The following is a 19,398-nucleotide window of genomic DNA, read 5'->3' as shown; positions in this document are numbered from 1 at the left end:
CGAAATAGTAATTCCTTTCCTGTTGCCCTGTGAACTGAATAAGCAAAAGCTAAGGCCCTACAAAGAGAAATGATATAGGGGTGTGTGTGTGTGTGTGTGTGTGTGTGTGTGTGTGTATACACATATGCCCTAGCCATATCTGCTGACAGAGACTAGAAGAAATGGCATCTCAATGTTGATGAACATCCCTAGCACCCAGATCTTGGTCTCTAAGTGCCATTCTTCACCAAAGGGAATTAGGGCTCCATGAAGAAACACTTAGTTCCAGGCCTGGGGTAGGATATGTACAAGGCAAGTCTAGAACATCTTGCTATACCAGGGAGTGAGGAGCATTCCAAGACTAGTAAGGACATGTTCGAAGGACACAGAAGTCAGCTTCAAAGGGCTCCCTGCTAGCTAAATCTGGGTCGATTTGAACATCAAAATAGAGTAACAAATTATAAGCCATAGAATACAAGAGTATGTGAAACCATACAAATACCAATCAAACAGAAGGGAAAGCTTTTCTTTCTTTTCTGGGGGGAGGGGTGGGGGAAGGGGGAAAGCTTTTCTTTAAAGTAAAATGCCAACTAATAAACATAGAAGGAATAATGAAATCAAAGTCTCCATTTGACAACTACCATGGTAATACTTGTTTCAGGAAAGAATCATTAATGATACTAAAATTAGTGGGCTCTACTTTGATGAGAAAAAAAGATATCTGCATAGTCTCAAAGTATTTCCCCATAAGATACTTATTAACAAAGGAGAAATAGTAACTTTATGGTGGAGAAATCTGACCAACTAATCAAAATGGACATTACCATTCATGAGATGTTACCATTAATGTATCTGACATCAAGTGCCTCCCAATATGATGTACTGAGAGGGGGACAACATTATTTCGGTCATTTTCCTGTCTAAAATGTATAATTGGAATCTAATTATGAGGAAATTCCAAACAAACTCAAAATGAGGGACTTTCAAAAAAAATGACTAGCTTGTACTCTCAAAAATATCAAAGTCATGACAAAGAAAAACTATTCCAGATTGAAGAAAAGTAAAAAGTCATGACAACTAAATGCAAGTAGTAATCTTGGATTGGATCTTGAACCAGATTTTTCTTCTTTTTGCCATAAAGGACGTTAATAGGATAACTGACAAAATTTGAATAGGGTTTCTTGATTACATAATAATACTGTATCCATGTTAATTTCCTGATTTTGAATTATAGGATAGTTAAGTAAGATAGTAGCATTGTTTTTAGGAAATACACACTGAAATACGTAAGTGTGAAGTTGCATGTCTGTGACTTACTTTCACATGATTCAGAAAAACGTGGGGGGGGGGGGTGTATGCATGCCCACATGCACCTGGAAAGACAATGAAGAAACATATGGTAAAAATGTTAACATTTGAAGAATCTAGATGAAGGATATGTAAAAATGTACTGTTTTTACAATTTTTCTATAAATCTGAAATTATTTCAAAATTCCAAATGAAATAAAGGCGGAAAAATTTACAGTCTTGACAAGGGAATGCTGGGAAAGAAGCCCTGAGATTTGTGTGCTCAGCCAGCTACGTGCAAGGCTGTTCAGTTGGATTCTGCGGGGATGTGTCCCCTGCTATTTGAAGGTTGTCCTAGCTGCTGGCCTCTAAAGCCATCTTCTCCTCTGCTCTCCCAATCTCGCCCGCCCCCCAAGCCCAGGTCCAAGTGACTGTGACAGCACCTCAACCCTAAAAATAACGCTGCGCTTTCTTCAAAAAATACTTATTTACAGGTATGTGCACCCAGGGCCACGTGGCAATCCCAACTGCTACTTGTGAGGCAAGGAAAATGAAGGCAGTATAAAACTGCGGGTGAGCGTAGAGCAAAGGTCTTAGACTAATGGCTAGAAAGAAGAAAAAGGAAAGTCTTTGAGACTACCCTAAAGCCAAAAAATTACTCTCTCCCTTTCAAAAGGCCACTGTACTCTATAATGTGTCTTATCACAGCAACAGCAGGCTAGGAAACCAGGCGAACAAAAGGAAACTGCAGGAAGGATAAAAGATGGCAGTTGCACGGAGTAGCTAAGAACATGGGCACAGAAAAAAGGGGGGGCACCAAAAAAATTAGAAATGGCAAAGTTTTGCCATTGGGATCCTTGAGTGTTCGGCGAAATAAGCTAACAATATCAGGGAATTAATTATGGAGACATCTGCTAAAAGCAAATTGCGGTGATAGCACAGACTTCTGGGATTGAAGAGTCTCCAGCTCCCTCCCCTTCCCACTTGTGTCCTCATAGACTGAGTTACACACACTTACTTACACACACACACACACACACACACACACCACTGACTGAGAATACAGATTTTGTGAGGTATTAAGCCTTTGTAAGTACTCTGCATATTTACGGTTTATTATATATTTTCCTGTCGGTGAATCTCTTTCTCCAACTGGGTAAGGGCAGAACATTGCGTATTAAGCAGAGATCCCCAGAATCATAAAGAAGGAATAACAATATGATCCCTAAGACTTGTGCCAAGACCTCAAGGAAAGGTGCAGCTGGAATGAGAGTAACATCGGTGTGTTAAAAACACGTATGAATCAGAATCAAATTGCATTTAACCAGGGGAAATTTAGGGCTACAGAGCAGCTAGAAGAAGAAAATTTCTCCTTAAAAGTGGTTTCTTGTTCTGGTTTTGCTCCTAGACCTTTGTAAGGCCTTGAATGAGTCATCAAAGCACTCTAGGCTTCAACTCCTCTGGCCACTGGATGGAGAACTGTATACAGAAGGACAAGAGAAGGGGCAGGCCAGTTGGGAGTCTGTTGCTCCCATGCAGGTGAGGACTAACAGCAGCGTGGGCCAGAGTGGTGACGGTGCAGGTGTAAGTGCGGGAGCTGAACTGGAGTCTGCTCGCTCCGGGGAGCCTATGCATGTATCTGTAGCACCTTCTTCAACTAAAGGCAAGAGGAAAATCAAGCCTATCTTAGGCTCTCTAAGCTGTTAATATCATCTGATTCATTCACTCAGCATCTGGTAGTAGGACTTACTGTACCAGGGGCCAAGACCTGTGGTAGCTGATAGGACCCGTACTGTGGTGAACAAGAGAGAGGTCATCTCTGCACCCAAGGAGCTCACAGCCCAGCTGCGCACAGAGACAAGCAAATCAGCAACTACAGCACAGCAGGAGAAAGCTGTGGCGGGGGAGTTCAGCACTTGGGATCACAAACGAGGTCCAAGCAACTTGATCCTGGGAGAATCAGAGAAGACGTGCTGGAAGAGGTGGCATGTAGGCAGAGATCTAAAGAATGGAAATGAATTACCCGGTAAAGAGAAGTGGGCAGGAGACGGGAAGGGAAGATTCATGGACGGACAGAAGAGCAGGTGTAAAGTTTCCGAGAAGAGACAGATGGCAAAGTGCAGGAGCCAAAGGTAGTCTGGGGTGGAGAGGAGGGGTGAGGAGGCAGCGGCCTTATAACTCAAATTCAGGAGTTGGGTCTGTATCCCGAAGGCAAGAAGTAGGGCCTGAAAAGTCTCAGCAAGAAAGTAACAATGACTTGTTCATTTAACAAATACTGACTGGGCGTCTCCCATGTGGCAAAGAGAGTTCTAAATGCTGGGGAATTTGCAGCTACAAATGATCAGATTTCCGCACAGAACAATTATTTTGACTACCAAAGAGAGAACTGGGTATAGAAGAGCAGGGAGAGAGAAAGCGGCAGCATTTAAGAATTATTTCTGTTCGTCAGACAAGGACCAACACAGCCACCCCTCGTTTCATCGTGCTTCGCTTTATTGCGCTGAGCAGATCCTTTTCAACAAATTGAAGGTTTGTGGCAATTCTGTGTCAAGGAAGTCTGTCCTCTCCATTTTCCCAAAAGCATTTGCTCATTTCATGTCTCTGTGTCACATTTTAGTAATTCCTGCAAGATTTCAAACTTTTCATCATTATCGTATTTGCTCTGGTCATCTGTGATCAGTGATCAGAACTTGCTCAAGCTCAGATGATGGTGAGCATTTTCTAAGCAAGAGAGGATGCTTTAAGGTATGTACTTTTTTAGACATAATGCTACTGCACACTTAACAGACTGTAATGTAGTGTAAACATAACTTATATGCACTGGGAAACCAAAAAAAATGCATTTGACTCGCTTTATTACGATATTGGCGTTATTAAAGTGGTCTGGGCCGGAACCGGCAAGACCTCCGAGGTATGCCTGTAGTAACTTGGGCCAGGGTGGCGACAGTGTAAGTGACCACGTGGAAAGCTTGGATTGCCCTAGCCAGGAGTTTTTACCGCTGTGCCTAGCCACGGGATAAGGGAGTTTGGTGATAAATAGCATTTAGCGTGCTACACACTTCATCCTGGAGGAGGGCAGACCCTTCAAGCCTCCTTGGGAAGCATTAAATGATTGCTTTGTCATCGAGCACTTTGTCGGGTATTTTACTAGATTTGTCCGTCCTTACCCAGACAAACCATTGTGAAAAGTACATGAAATCAGAAAGAAAATCAGTCAGCCAGCATCACCAGCCTCCCTCCCCCATGTACAAAAGTAAATACAACTCAGAAAAATGTCTGCTACACATAACCTTTTTCTAAGTCACTGGAAATATTGTTGGCGGCTGCTGGTGACAACTTATTTCATTACATTCTAATGATGTAAGCTGCTCCCTCAGGATGATTTAGCTTGCTGCAGACAAAATGCTTATTGCTTCTTTCCTCGTGTAGAACACAGATGATTGCTGAGCCCAACAGTCAGGATTTCAAGCTAACCTCACAGACCAGCGGCGTTCTAGGGAGAACAGAGGAGGTTTAACAGGAATGCCTTTCAAAGTCCAAATACCGCCACGTCGCATTCTACACGTGCAGGCTGTTAATCCGGGTGTCGTTCTCAAGCCTGGGATTTGGGAAGCGCAGGGACTTTCCTGGCATGGTTCCAACTCTTCTCCAGCCAGAACTGGGTAATCAATACGTTCATTAGCTTGGGATGCCGTGGGTGACAGGTGGGAGTACACACCCGCACAGAGCCCGCACGCTGCCCCCGGCCGGTGGGAAGCCTCAAGGTGGTGATTTCTAAAGATCTGCCAGGGACCCAGTGCTTCAGAATATTCTGAGGTGACTGTTAAAAACATGGATTTGTTGGACCTACTGGAGACCAACGGAGTCAGAACCTCTGGGAGTATGACCCGGGCATCTGGACATTTAACAAGATCCCGGAGGGTGTGCGACACGCAGACGGGTTTGTCGGCATCTTTAAGGGACCACCTGAGTGAGCCCAGGTATGTTGAGCTAGTCCGTGTAGCCCACAGAAACAAAAGCACCCTGCTCGGGGGTGTTCGCCAGACACCGTGTTTAAGCACCTCTCAGGACTCTGGTTCCAGCTTGGGCCTTGCACTCCAGAACTGCTCTCCTGTTGCTTCCATCTGTGGGAACCCAGGCAACTCAGCCTTTTTCGGCCTCCGTTTTCTCAATACAAAAGAGGGATAATATCACAACTGACTGGATTGTTACAGGAATTTGAAGAGTTAATAGACAAGTACCTGACACATACCAAGCAACCGGTATCTATTAGCTATTTTTTAATTTTTTCTGGCTTTCTTCAGGTCTCACCTCTCCTTTCTTACTGGACAACCCTATCTTTGGTTTCTCCTCTACGCCCCATTCATCCTCCTCCACCCCACCCTCAAATTTGCAAACCTCCAGATTCTGAATGGGAGCTTGCCCACAGGCTCCAATCCTACCCTGACTGGCCTCCATAGAGCCACAAAACACGATCTGACGCCTGTGGGGCAGGGATCTTCCCGAGTGTCACCCTGACCCAGGGAGCCTGAATGGTCTGGCACTCAAGACAAGAGGAAATGCAAGGTGACACTCTTTACCTGCCCTGGTACACAGGAACCTCAGAATCTGTCCTGTGGCCAGCCCAGCACTGAGCTAACTGCTAACACAAGGGGGGGACAGCCATGGGATTAATAAGTACCACTGATTAATAACCACATCTGGGCCAGGCTCTATGTTACAGGCTTCATACAAAAGCACCGAGATAGGGGCGCCTGGGTGGCGCAGCGGTTAAGCGTCTGCCTTCGGCTCAGGGCGTGATCCCGGCGTTCTGGGATCGAGCCCCACATCAGGCTCCTCTGCTATGAGCCTGCTTCTTCCTCTCCCACTCCCCCTGCTTGTGTTCCCTCTCTCGCTGGCTGTCTCTATCTCTGTCGAATGAATAAATAAAATCTTTAAAAAAAAAAAAAAAAGCACCGAGATATATACTGCTCTTCCCAATTTATATTTGAAAAAACTGAGGCTTGGAGAGTTTATGAAATTTGTCCAAATTCACAGAGGTCGCAGCCAGGATGCTAAAATATGTAGCCAGATTCCAGCATTCTTTTTTTTTTTTTTAACTATTATACTAGGAATCTCCCAAAGAGTTTAGAATACACACACACACACTTTTTTTTTTAAAAGAGCTTGGAATATATATATATGTGTGTATATATATGTGTGTGTATAATATATATATGTGTATATATATTTTTTAAATCGGAAATTACTTGGCATTCCACATGGAAACCTTGCTGCCTCAGACCAATATTAGCCCAAGTCACATCTGCTTACCTGTGAGAGATAATGTGCTGTGAGATTAATACCAGAAAAGTGAGATATAGGTGGATGATTTGGGGTGAAGGTACTTAAACTCTCTGAACCCCATTTTTCTTCATCAGTAAAACAGGGAAAATAATACCTACCTCTCATGGTTGTATATGAAGATTAAGTTAGGTAATAAATGTAGAAATGCCTTAATGTTGTATATTACAACTGTTAGCAGCTACAATAATTCACTCCACTAATATTTATTCACCACTATGTTCTAACCGATGGAGATGTAATTGTGAAGTAGACACAGCTGTGCCTGTCAATGTGGTGTTTAGTCTTGTAAAAAGACAATCAGAAAATAAAGTAGTGGGGTGCCTGGGTGGCTCGGTCAGTTAAGCATCCGACTCTTGATTTTGGCTCAGGTCATGATCTCAGGGTCATGAGATTGAGTCCTATGACAGGCTCTGCGCTGGTTATGGAGCCTGCTTGAGATTCTCTCTCTCTCTCCCCCTCTCTCTGCCCCTCCCCTCACCCTACAAAGACAAGGACAAGGAAAAGGAGGAAGTGCTGAAACAGAGAATGTACGTGACACAATGAGGACACGTAGGTAGAGTGCCAACTTCTGACCTCTAGCGGTGAGGAGGGCTTCTTGGAAAAGGGGAAACCTACATCAGGACCTGGAATGCACTAGGGAAAGAAAGTGGGAAGAGATGATGGGAAGGTAAAGGATAGACAGAGATGTCTACTAGCATTTTGGTTGGATGTTGGTGCCTTTTCCTCGTGTAAGAAACATTGAAAGAAATCATATTTGGAAGAAATGATAATAAGTTGTTTTAGATATGATGAGCCTGTGGCTAAAGAGAGCTGTCCACTAGGCAGCTGGATAAGAAGATCTGGAGCTCAAGAGGTTGATTTTGCACGAAGCTATAGATTTGGAAGTCATTAGCATGTCCATAATACTTGAGAGCATAAAAGTGATGCAGAGTAAGAAGAAACGAGATGGTCTAGTGCAGGTAGAAAAAGAAGCTTTAGGCTTTGGATTCTCCTCTTTCCTGCTTTCACATGGACCTTATTCCATCAACTGTCCTACCCTCTTTTACTTGTTTTGTTAACCTCTCCTTTGCTACTTATTCTTCCCACGGGCAATTAAATGTGCTAAGTCTCTATTATCAAAAAAACAAATAGCTTTTTCTCCCCCTAACTCTCTCTAGTTTTGGTCCCGTTTACCCCCTCTCCTTCAGAGCTGAACTTCTCTAAAGTGAAATCTACAGTGGGAATCTCCAGGTCCCCCCTTGCCATTCACTTCTCAACCCACTCCAGTCCGGCTGCTGCCCTGTCTCTCTAGCGAAGTGCTCCTACCAAGGCCCCTAAGAGCCTCTTCGTGGCTAAATCCCAAAGATACAGCTTCGCCTTTATCTTACTCGACATTTCCATGGTTTTAGAGATTGGAAATTCTCCCTCTTGTTTGGAAGGCCCTCATGCCCTGGCTCCCTTAACATAACACTTCCCTGCCTGTCCTCTCCCCTCTGCTCTCCCGTTCTGTCCCTGCAGTGGCCTCTTCCTCCTCCATGCCTCTCAGATCATGCTATTCCTCAGGATGCTTTCTGGGGCCCTTTTCTTATTGCACAAACACATTCCCTCACTTTCCCACAACCTGGTATTTGAATCCATGCCCATGTTACTAGCTAGGAGAGACAGAACCCCAACTTTTTAACAGATGATAAGGGAAAAAGGATGGCAGAAGCCATGGGTAATTTTTTACATGCGGTTGCAAAAAATTACACCTATGTGATGTTTTTTATTTTCTCTGATAGGCAGAGGCATCTGTTGAACATGTGGGAGAAGGTGGTAGGTCCGAGAACATTCAGAAAGAAGTCTTGAAATAGTTGTCTTGGAGGACTGGAAAGAAGGTTAAGTAGGGAAACAAATGGATAATGGAGAGATGTTGAGTTTCTAGTTACAGCTGGGAAGGGTGGTTTTTAAAGGTCTCTGATCTGCCTGTGACTTTCTCTAGCAATCTAACTACAAGCATGAAGAAGGCCACAAGTGGTTTGATCCAAGGTGGAATTTTCCACATGGGCTCTACCGAGCCTACAAAAGGATAATAAAGGAGTTAAAGATAACTGCAAGAGAGTGGCAAAGTGTTGATCTGTGGAGGTCTACTCTGAGAAAAGAGAAAAGTTTAAATAGGAGGGGTCAGAGAATGAAATTCTTGGTAAGTTTGGGGATGCCTGCCTGGCTTAGTAAGAAGAGCATGCAACTCTTGATCTCGGGGTCATGAGTTTGAGCCCCATGTTGGGTATAGAGATTACTTAAATAGGGGCATCTGGGTGGCTCAGTTAGTTAAGCATCTGCCTTCAGCTTGGGTTTGATCCTGGGGTCCTGGGATCGAGTCCCGCATCAGGCTCCTTGCTCAGTGGGGAGCCTGCTTCTCCCTCTGCCCCTCCTCCACTTGTGTGTGCTCTGACAAATAAAACATTTAAATAAATAAAACTTAAAAAAAAGAAAATCTTGATAAGTTTGAAGGAATAGCTGTGACTGACCATAACTGAACAAGCAAACTGGGAAGACTGGTGGGTCTGGTCAGAGAGCAGGATCATGAATTTTATTGTATCAGAGTTGGTACAGCTGAGATGATGACAAAGCCCAGAATATAGCTACAGTAGTGGTTGAAGATGAACACAGAGGATGGTCATTGGAGATGAAAGTTAAGTTTATACCTGTGTAGGGGCCCAATTAAAATGATGGTTCTGCAAACTCATCATTGCCCAACTCAGAAGTATTGTAGGCTCCTTCTGTGCTCTTTCCTGAAGCATTTCTATTATTGCCCTTATTCCACTCTGTTCTACTTAGCATGGTCTCTGTTTATCCTCTGCTTGTCTGTGAGCTCTTCAAGGAAAGGTGTCAGATTGTCTTCTTCCCACCCACCACAGTACACAAGGTCAATTAGCAAACAACGTTAAATGAATGAATAATTAGTAAAAAATTATTTCAATGCGACTTCATAGCATGTGCCCCTTTCTCTAATTCCTGGCATATTTCACTGTTTTTATCCATAAATAAAGATAACTATGCATTTCTTGTGTATTCATTGCTCCTTTTCACTGACATTTTTTTTCTAAATAACTTATTTTCTAAAGCTTTAGAGATGGAACCATGATCTTTATTTTTCCCTCAAATAATATTCCTTTATCACTTTTCCTCACATCAAAGCCATGCCAAGGGTTTGGATACTGTGGAAATGCAATCTTCAGATCAATCCTTCCTTGATATAGAATCATTATTTCATTCCATGAATGATTTACTAGTTGCCTACCATATGTCAGGCAGGTCTGTAACAAGGCTCTGGGGATGGAATAGTGAACAAGACGATTATTTCCCTCAGTAGGATGTAGAGACAGGTGAGGAACCGGAAGATGGCCCAGCAATGGCCGTATCAGTCAAGATATGTTGCAGTAACCAACAGTCCCCAAAATCTCCATGGCTGAAAGGCTACAAAGGTATCTCTCTCCATCATGTGTCTCCATGGCAGATGTCGTCCACATCGAGCTTCACCATTGTACCTCTGTTATCAACACACCTTTCAGAATTGCTACAGCAGAGGAAAAGAGAAGGATGTGAGCACAGGATAACTGTCAATCCGTTCACAAATCAACCAAATCAAACCATGTGGCCACACCTAACTTCAAGAAGGTGAGAAGGTGTAACTCTCTCAGCTGCTCAGAAGTAAAGAACGGCTACATTAAACAGTGGAAGCAGCACTGCCACAGAGTCAACGCAGAAGCACAGAGGCTGTGGAAGAGCGCTAGAGTATTATCAGAGTCCTCAGGAGTCTTGAGGAATCGTGGAAGGCTTAATGGGGGACATAACGGTTAAGCAGACACGCAAAAGATAAATCAGAATTTAATAAGATGAACAGATGGCAAAGGGAAGCAGAAGGAACCATTTATATAAAGAAAGCAAAGGAAGTCTATCCCCTCTCCTGGTCCTGCTCGTGCTACAAAAGTGGCAGCCAACGACATGGATGTAAATAGCGAGGTAAGAAGAATCAGGGCTGGAGGAATCCATAACAAGCCCTAGACACACACACACACACACACACTCTCTCTCTCTCTCTCATACAATCACATATAAAAAATGGAGATATGTAGAATGGCTAAAATCAAAAACAGAAGAATCAAGTGTTGGTAAGAATGTGGAGGAAAAAAAGGAACCCTCATGCACTGTTAGTGAGAATGCAAACTGGTATGGCTACTGTGGAAAACAGTATGGAGGCTCCTCAAAAAGTTGAAAATAGAGCTACCCTGGGGCTCCTGGCTGGCTTAGTCAGTACAGCATACAACCCTTGATCTTGGGGTCCTGAGTTCAAGCCCCACATTTGTGTAGAGTTTACTTAAAAAATAGAATTACCCTATGATCCAGTAATCACACTAGTGAGTATTTACCCAAAAAATACAAAAACACTAATTCAAAGGGAGGTATGCACCCCTATGTTTATACCAGCATTATTTACAATAGCCAAAATATGGAAGTAGCCCAAGTATCCAGCAATTGATGACTGCATAGAGAAGATGTGGTGTGTGTGTATACACACACACAACAGAATATTACTCAACCATACAAAAGAATGAAATCTCGCCATTTGCAATGACATGCATGGATCTAGAGAGCATAATGCTAAGTGAAATGTCAGTCAGAGAAAGAAACACCATATGATTTCACTCCTATGTGGAATTTAGGAAACAAATGAACAAATGAAGAGAGAAACAAACCGAAAAGCAGACTCTTAATCACAGAGCGCAAACACAGAGTTACCAGAGGGGAGACGGATGGGGGATGGATGAAATAGGTGAAGGGGATTAAGAGTACATTTACCGTGATGAGCACTGAGTAATGTATAGAACTGTTAAATCACTTTATTGTACATCTGAAACTAATATAACAATATGTTTACTGGAATTAAAATTTAAAAAATTTTTAATGGAGAGGTAGAGAGAGGTGCCACTGGAGTTTTGATGATGAAGCCTTCCCTCACAACCCTCTAGGGACAAAAACACCATGATGTGCAAAGGAATTCCAAAGTCTCAGAACAAAGCTCTGTGGAGTCCACTGACAGGGACAAAGCTACTTCCCTAGCAATAGGGTCTAAGAGAAGTAACGAGATGGTTATACACCCCAGCCTATTTCTCCTGATACTCCCCACCCTCAGAGCATCCTCTCCTGTACTCTTATGCCAGCTTCAAATGGTTACTCTGAGGATCCAACAGCGCAAAGCTCATAGATGCTTAGCACGTAGTAGGATCTCGATGAAGTCAGCTCGTGCTCTGGCCCACACTGAATTAGGCACTCTTCTTAACCTATCTACTTTCAAACCTCCCTGGTTGGTAAGAACTATCATCTCCATTTTACAGATGAGAAAACTGTGAATGACAGTATAATATCCCCAAGGGTACACCGCTAATAGTGACAGGAACCAAGAATTAAAGCTAGGATGGTCTTTAAATTAAATGCTGCTTAAATGGTGTTTAAGTTACTACCAACAGAAGTAGAACTGCCGAGTTCATTTAAAATGAGGAGGAGACTATATTTGAAATTTTCTTTATACAGGTATATACACATAAAGCATTAAGCAAGTATAAACCGTGAGCCAATCATAAAGCCCAATCAACACTGTGTAGGGATGGTGACCCTCTGGCACAGACATCAAAGAGACATGGCTCAAGTCTTCCAGTTAAATTTTTAAGTGTCCTTCTCATAATTCTATGACCCCTCCAAATTTTCATAGTTGGCTGGAAGCAACTCAACTCTCAGAATCACATATCTCTTTCACTCATCTGAACACACTTGTTAGTGCAGATTAGAACTTGTTAAAGATTAATTCTTAAAGCATCCTCAAGCTTCTTTTCCAACAAAGGAAACATCAATTATAGGCTCACACATAAACTTTGCCCCTTTCTTGAATACTTGCTGCCCTTTATAAATCTTAGATTTCTTCCCCTTGAGTATTTGTTCAAAGGAGAGATTTTATTGCCTCCAGGGGTTGTTAAACTGATTGCAATACTGCCTATTTAGAGCAGTTCAGTGGGAATTACGCTGGTTCAATGCTGTCAGACCTAGAATATAGCTGTCAAATAGCATTACGAGTAAAACACCCTTGATAAGAAATAATGACCAAATGTCAATCTGCTTTTCAGTACCCTTACTACAGACTTCTGCCACACACACAAAAAAAGCAATGTTTTACACATTATAGTAATAGCACATTTTCTGATATTTCAGTTAAAATTCTAGCAGTGTTTTCAAGGACAAAAAAAAATAGTTCCAAATGCAATATAGGCTCAAAAATTGATGGAGGCATTTTTTTTTCCTTTTAATGAAGTATTTGGCAACCTGTTTCAAAACTAACAAACTTTATTAATGCAAGTTAATGTGATGCATCTTAAACCATTTTTATATGTCAACTATATTACAATTTAAAAAGAAATTGAAGTTTCATCATTCATTCGTCCCACTGACATTTGTTGAATTTCTAGGAGTGTGGCATTGTGCTGGACGGTTATCAGGGGGCACACATAAAGTTCCTTATAAGCCACTTTAATGGGTCTAGATTTAATCCTGACAGCAACTGGGAATAAATGATCAGATTTGATATTTAGAAAGACAGTTTGGTTATAGTATCATTCTCTCTCTTCTCTGTTCTTTTTCTTCAGAGCACTGATTATAATTCATAATCACAGAGGTTTATTCCCATCTTCCCACTAAATTATAAATCTATGAAATCTGGGATGTCTACTTTATTCATTATTATATACACAGAGCCCAGTACAGTTACTGGTATAGAAACCATCTGGTAATTATTTGCATGATAAAGTGAATAAACACATGCATTGCAAGGGTTTGACACTGTATTTTTAAAAGATCAGTAAGACTTTTGTAGTTTATGGACAGTTCATGGGAACCTAAAATAAGGCAGTGATATTGTGGCAAAATAAGACTTGAATATATGTTTAATATATATGTAGATGACATAGAAAAGTGTCTAGAATAACTCAGAAATTTCTAATTTGACTTAATGAATACTATATTCAAATCAAAAAAGAAGTATATAAGAGGAAATGACCATTTATCAGCTATGTCCTGAGGAAATATGTCTACATTTTAGGTAGTATAGAAGATGCAGTAGATACAAATAAGACATCGTATATAACCCCCTAAAAAGGTGTTTATTATATAATTTTAAAGTAATTTTGGGGGCACCTGGGTGGCTCAGTTAAGCATCTGACTTTGGTTCAGGTCATGATCTTGGAGTCCTGGGATCAAGCCCTGCACTGGGCTTCCCACTCAGTGGGGAGTCTGACTCTCCCTCTCCCTCTGCCCCTCCCCCTGCTTGTGCCCTCTCAAATAAACAAAATCTTTAAAAAAAAACAAAATAAAAAATAAAATAACTTTAAAAGTACAAAGAACTTACTGATTTAGTGATTTAATCCATTTAATCAACTAATGATCCAGTATCCCACTGATTAACAATTAATCCTTCCGCCTGTGACTCCACCCCCACTTCTATCCTCTCCATCAAGGAAAATTATTTTTAATCTGAAAGAATAGAGTATCAGTTCACTAATAAATTGTCAAATCATTTCCTTTACTGAAAAAGGTTATTATGTCAGTACAATTGAAGAATATCATAATGTCCTAGATCTCAGAAAGATACTTGATTTGGTTTCCCAAACATTATTCACTTCCCCTTCATCCATTCTTTACTATACATGTCATTCCACTCCTCAGAAACCTTTAATGGATCCCCCACTGAATTTAAAGTTATATTCAAATTCAGTAGCTTTTCAATCCTAGCTTTGAATCCTACCTGCCTTTCTAATTTATTTCACATATATGACCAGTGTCACCCTAGGAGCCAGTTTTGGTTTTTCCCCATCACAAGAAAATTAGTCTTATTACACTGTGATCATGTTTTTTGTCTTTGACCAAAGAATAGACTGGTTGCTGTTTCACAGACCTATTTCTCAAGGGCCTTTACTATTTCTAAAAACCAAATTTATCCCCCTACCCCTGTCCAAGAGGAAGATTTTTTTCATTACTGAAAAATGTTGCAGTGATGGTTAATTTTATGTGTCAACTTGAGTAATATAATTACCAACAACAAAAAGTGCAACAGGCTCCAGAGGAAATTCTAAAGGAGGTGTTCTATAAATAACATTAAGGATAACCTCATTAGAACAGCGCTCTACATTTCCGAGATGACCATTTTGAAGGGACTTACATGTACCGAAGGTTCTTTTTCAGCTGCTAAAACATTGGTTTCTTTTCTTCAGAGTTCCCGCTAGATTCTTAAAGGCTTTATTTTCCTTTTTAACAAAGCTTTTATTAAACATAGATGGTTGGTTCCAGTTTGACTCATCCTTCTTTTTCTCATTTCAATTAATATTTACATTATTTAAGGTACTTTTCAAATAGTTGAAACACAAATAAAAAAAAAATCGATATATTAAGCAAAAGATTTTAATGTGTTCAATCTTCCCTATAAACAAATAAACCAGAATGGTATTATGAGTCTTAGAGTTTTTTCAACAGGACATTAACAAATAAAAATTTTTTAAAGATTTTATTTACTTGAGAGTGCACATGCACAGAGGGAGAGGGAGAAGCAGACCCCCCCAAGCAGGGAGCCCGATGCCCAGGACCCTGGGATCATGACCTGAGCTGAAGGCAAACGCTTAACTGACTGAGCTTCCCAGGCGCCCCAAATTGTTTCTAACTCTGATGTCACTGTTGAATTTATTTTCCAAAGTTAAAACTCTAAAATAATTAAGTATTCTTAACTTGTTTGTGTTTTATGACGTTTAATCTGAAGAATATTTTCAAATAAGAAAAATACTTTTAACTGCAAAATAAGATGTTAAAATATAGGAAACTTTGCTGTATGTTAATGGAAATGCTATTCTCTTGAAGAAAGAATGTCAGCCTTCCATCATGTTTCCTAGCCTCTCTTGAACATTCTACATAACTGAGAAGAAAAACAATACAGAACTGAAATAAGGAGGGCATGAGACATAAAAATCTCAAAGGTTTTTAAAAATAGAAGGTTTTAAATATAATTTAGACAAAGAATGTTATTGTTTAAGCAAATTACTTTCATCCTCACAGGAAATGAAATGCATAGCTTAAAAAAAAAAAAAAAAGATCTGGGTCAGTCTCTTTAACTGCACTCCTGAGTTCCACTCACAGTTGTTCCCAGCTGTATGTCTCTTTCCTCACTCTGAGTGTGTTGGGTCCATTAGAACGGAACGGTTTGGGTTTAAGTTTATTTAAGTAATCTCTACACCCAACATGGAGCTGGAACTCATGACCTGGAGATCAAGAGTTGCATGCTCTACCGACTGAGCCAGCCAGGTGCCCCACAACTGTACGGTTTCTGACCACCAGATCCCCGAGATCTGCTCTGCAATCTTTTTCTAATCTCTGGTCAAAAACCTTCCCATGCTCCACATCTTTATATTTTTAAGCAAAAAGCCTGTAAAATGACCCCTGCCCTAACATTCTTGTAAGATGGGGGAGTGGGGGGTGAAAAGTGGGGAAGGAAACCATCAGGCATTGAAAGCCCTTGTTTCCTCTCTCCCCTAGTTTTTATAAATTTCAGCCCATCCTCCCCATCAACTCTGAGGCTGATCCTTCCATGTTCTCCCTTCCATTCCATCCTACTTAGTCTGGGACCTTATGGCCTCAATTACCCTTCCTCCTCTCCTAACCTCTCCCCCAGTATTGCCCTTTCCACCAGATCCTTTGCTTTGGTTTATGCAGACATTCAGGTTTTCCTTCTTGATCCTGTTACTCCCTCTACCTATCTTCTTTCTCTTTACTGCCAGAGAAATAGTTTTCACGTCCTCAACTGGATTCGCTTCTCAGTTCATCACAACTGCGTTTCTGCCTCCACCTTCAGCCCTAATGCAGCACCTCTCCAAGATCACTCCTGTAATGGAGCCAGATCTAGGGTCCCCTTGCAGTTGCCATCTCGTCTGACCTTACTTTAATATCTGACCCACAGAGGATTCCTCTTCTCCCAGAATTTCTGAACCTTATTTTTGTGCCCCTCTGACGGTCTGCTAAAGCCTATGGACTATTCAGAATATCGTCCCTAGAGACATAAAATGAAATAGTTGGAATTACAAAGGAAAGCAATTTATTGAAATACAGCTAAAAAATGTTTTCATTTGTGACACAGTAATATGTGTACTGCTTCATTAAAGCATTAAATGAGAAGTCAGTGGATCTAATAACTACCATAATCTCAAAGTAGCAATGAGACATCTGCAACAACTTAATATGGCACAAAGACACCTGTAATGCCTATTAATGAAATTTACAGGTACTAAAAATACTATGATGGTTCGTTACCTATATTTATAATAAATTCTATTTGATTTATAGCTTTACATTTCATATTTAGGCCTTTAATCCATCTTGAGTTCAATTTTGTATTTGACATGAAACAGAGATTCAACTGTATTAGAGATACAGTTGGTGAGAAAGCAAGCCAAGGCTTCAATATTGCTAAACACGCTGTAGTAGAATCTACATCATCTATCCATCTCCCAATCCAATTTGTGATGCTATCATACATCCATGCATCTATCTGCCCTGTTTTTTGTTGTTTTTGTTCCTTTTTTACATTGGTCTGTTCTTATGTGTGAACCACATGATTTATCATAAAATAGCTTTGCACATGTCCCTTCTCTTTGTTATTCTTTTTCAAAAACTGGTAATTATTCATGACTTCCATGTAAATTTTAAACATTTGAGTTCTTGAAAAAATCCTATTAGAATTCTTATCAGAATTACACACATTTATACATTAATAAAGAGGGAATTTGGTAGCTTTATAATGTCATCCCATCCATGAACATGTTTAATTACTCCATATGTTGTGATTTTTTTATGTTCCTTAATTTAGTTTAATTTTTTTCTCTTTAAAGGGCCTACATATTAATTCCTAGATACTTTATAGTTTTAGTTGCTATTGTGAATAACATCTTCTTTTCAATCATATTTTCTAGTTAGTTATTATTTACATAGAGGAGCACTTTTGATTTTTTTAAACTCCTCTTGTATCCAGTAACATTGTTGAACTCTCTCATTAGTTCTTATGTTTGACTACCAAAATGCTGCTAGATTTCCTCTATTAACAAGTATATTATCCACAAGTGGTGACTGATAGGTCTGTTCAATTTTTTTGCCTCATTTCTTTTCCTTATCTTAGTCTATTGGTTAGAATCTCCAATACAATGTTGAATAGTATAGTAATAAGGGATATCTTGTATTTTCCCGAATTTAAAAATTCATCTTTGTTAAGTATAATATTTGTTGAAGATTTCTGAAATATGTTCTTTATTGTATCATATCCATTCTATTGACAGTTTTCTGAGACTTCTCTTAAGATTTTATTTATTTATTTGAGAGAGAGAAAGACAAGGGGCACCTGGTGACTCAGTCATTAAGCGTCTGCCTTCGGCTCACGGCGTGATCCCAGGGTCCAGGGATCAAGCCCCGCATCAGGCTCCCTGCTCTGCTGGGAGCCTGCTTCTTCCTCTCCCACTCCCCCTGCTTGTTTCTCCTCTCTCACTGGTTGTCTCTCAGTCAAATAAATAAATAAAATCTTAAAAAAAAAAAAGAAAAAGAGCGAGAGAGCGAGAACACGAGCTGGGCAGAGGGGCAGAGGGAGAGGGGGAGGGAGAAGCAGGTTCCGCACTGAGCAGGGAGCCTGACCTCAGCTCAATCCCAGGACCCCAAGATCATGACCTGAACCAAAGGCAGAAGCTTAACCAACTGAGCCATCCAGGCACCCCACAGTTTTCCGAGATTTTTAAGAACAGATGTTTAGGGGTACCTGGGTAGCTCAGTCGGTTAAGCGACTGACTTGATTTCAGCTCAGGTCATGATCTCAGGGTCATGAGATGGGAGCCCCGAGTCAGGTTCTGTGCTGGGCATAGGGCCTGCGTAAGGTTGATTCTCACCCTCTCCCTCTGCTCCTCTCCCTCTCCCCACTCTTTAAAAAAAAAAAAAAAAAGATGGATTTAAATTATCATGTAATTTTTCTCTTTAGTTTCTTAATGTAGTGAATTACTCCAATAGATTTTCAGGTATTAAGCTATCTTTGCATTCCATAGATAAATCCTATTTGATCATGATGTATTCTTTTGAAGTATAAGGTCAGATTTTTGTCAGCTCATATTCATCTAGGATGTTCTTTATAGTTTTAAAACATGTCTGGAAGTCAAATGGAGTTACCCTTTTCTTCTTCTCTTGCACTATCTTTATCTGGTTTTCAAAACAATGCTAATTTAACCCCATAAAATAAATTGAATACTTTAAAATAATTGTGATTTGTGAAATTCACCTCAATTTGTAAAAAATGATTTTGGCAGTTGTCCTTTGTTTTCTATTTCCTTTCATAACTTGTATACCATAGAGCTGTCCTCTCCTTGAAAAACTGATAGAACTCATTTATAAAACTACCTGGGCATAGGACTTTTTCTCTGGGGGAAAGATCTTTGATTATCATTTCCAATTCCTTAGTGGTCTTTGGCTTATTCAAATTTTCTATTTGACATTCTATATTATTCCAGAAATTCTGTTTAGTTTTTTCCTTGGTTTTCAACTTTTTGGTGAATATGGGTCATAATATTCTTTAACAGTATTCTAATATCTTTAGTTTCTGCAATAGTTTCTCCTTTACACCCTGTATTTGCCTCTTCTGTTTTATCACCTCATCTATAAAATGGAGATAATAGTACCTACCTCATAGGATTGTTGAGAGGACAAAATGAA

At 40.5% G+C, this 19,398-nt stretch overlaps 1 protein-coding gene across 4 annotated transcripts in view; it reads right to left on the bottom strand.

Annotated features, from left to right (window-relative positions):
• The window catches only part of LOC148109177 (uncharacterized), a 62,864-nt gene that overhangs the window by 30,951 nt on the left and 12,515 nt on the right, over positions 1-19,398 (bottom strand). For 2 of the 4 annotated variants that reach the window (XM_087866094.1, XM_087866093.1), the window contains one exon: positions 8,988-10,150. In XM_087866094.1, the coding sequence (XP_087722220.1) occupies positions 10,072-10,150 (79 nt within the window). In that variant the 3' untranslated portion in view covers positions 8,988-10,071. Of the gene's footprint in view, positions 1-1,296 lie in introns of those variants that run through there. The other 2 variants (XR_015726299.1, XR_015726300.1) reach the window with 2 other exon arrangements.

Source organism: Ursus americanus, chromosome 12 (genome assembly GCF_024610735.1).
Source record: "Ursus americanus isolate L20-20 chromosome 12, mUrsAme1.1.p, whole genome shotgun sequence".
In the NCBI taxonomy this organism is placed as follows: domain Eukaryota; kingdom Metazoa; phylum Chordata; class Mammalia; order Carnivora; family Ursidae; genus Ursus; species Ursus americanus.
The sequence above is the reverse complement of the archived record's forward strand: the minus strand, read 5'-3'. Positions and strand labels throughout refer to the sequence as shown.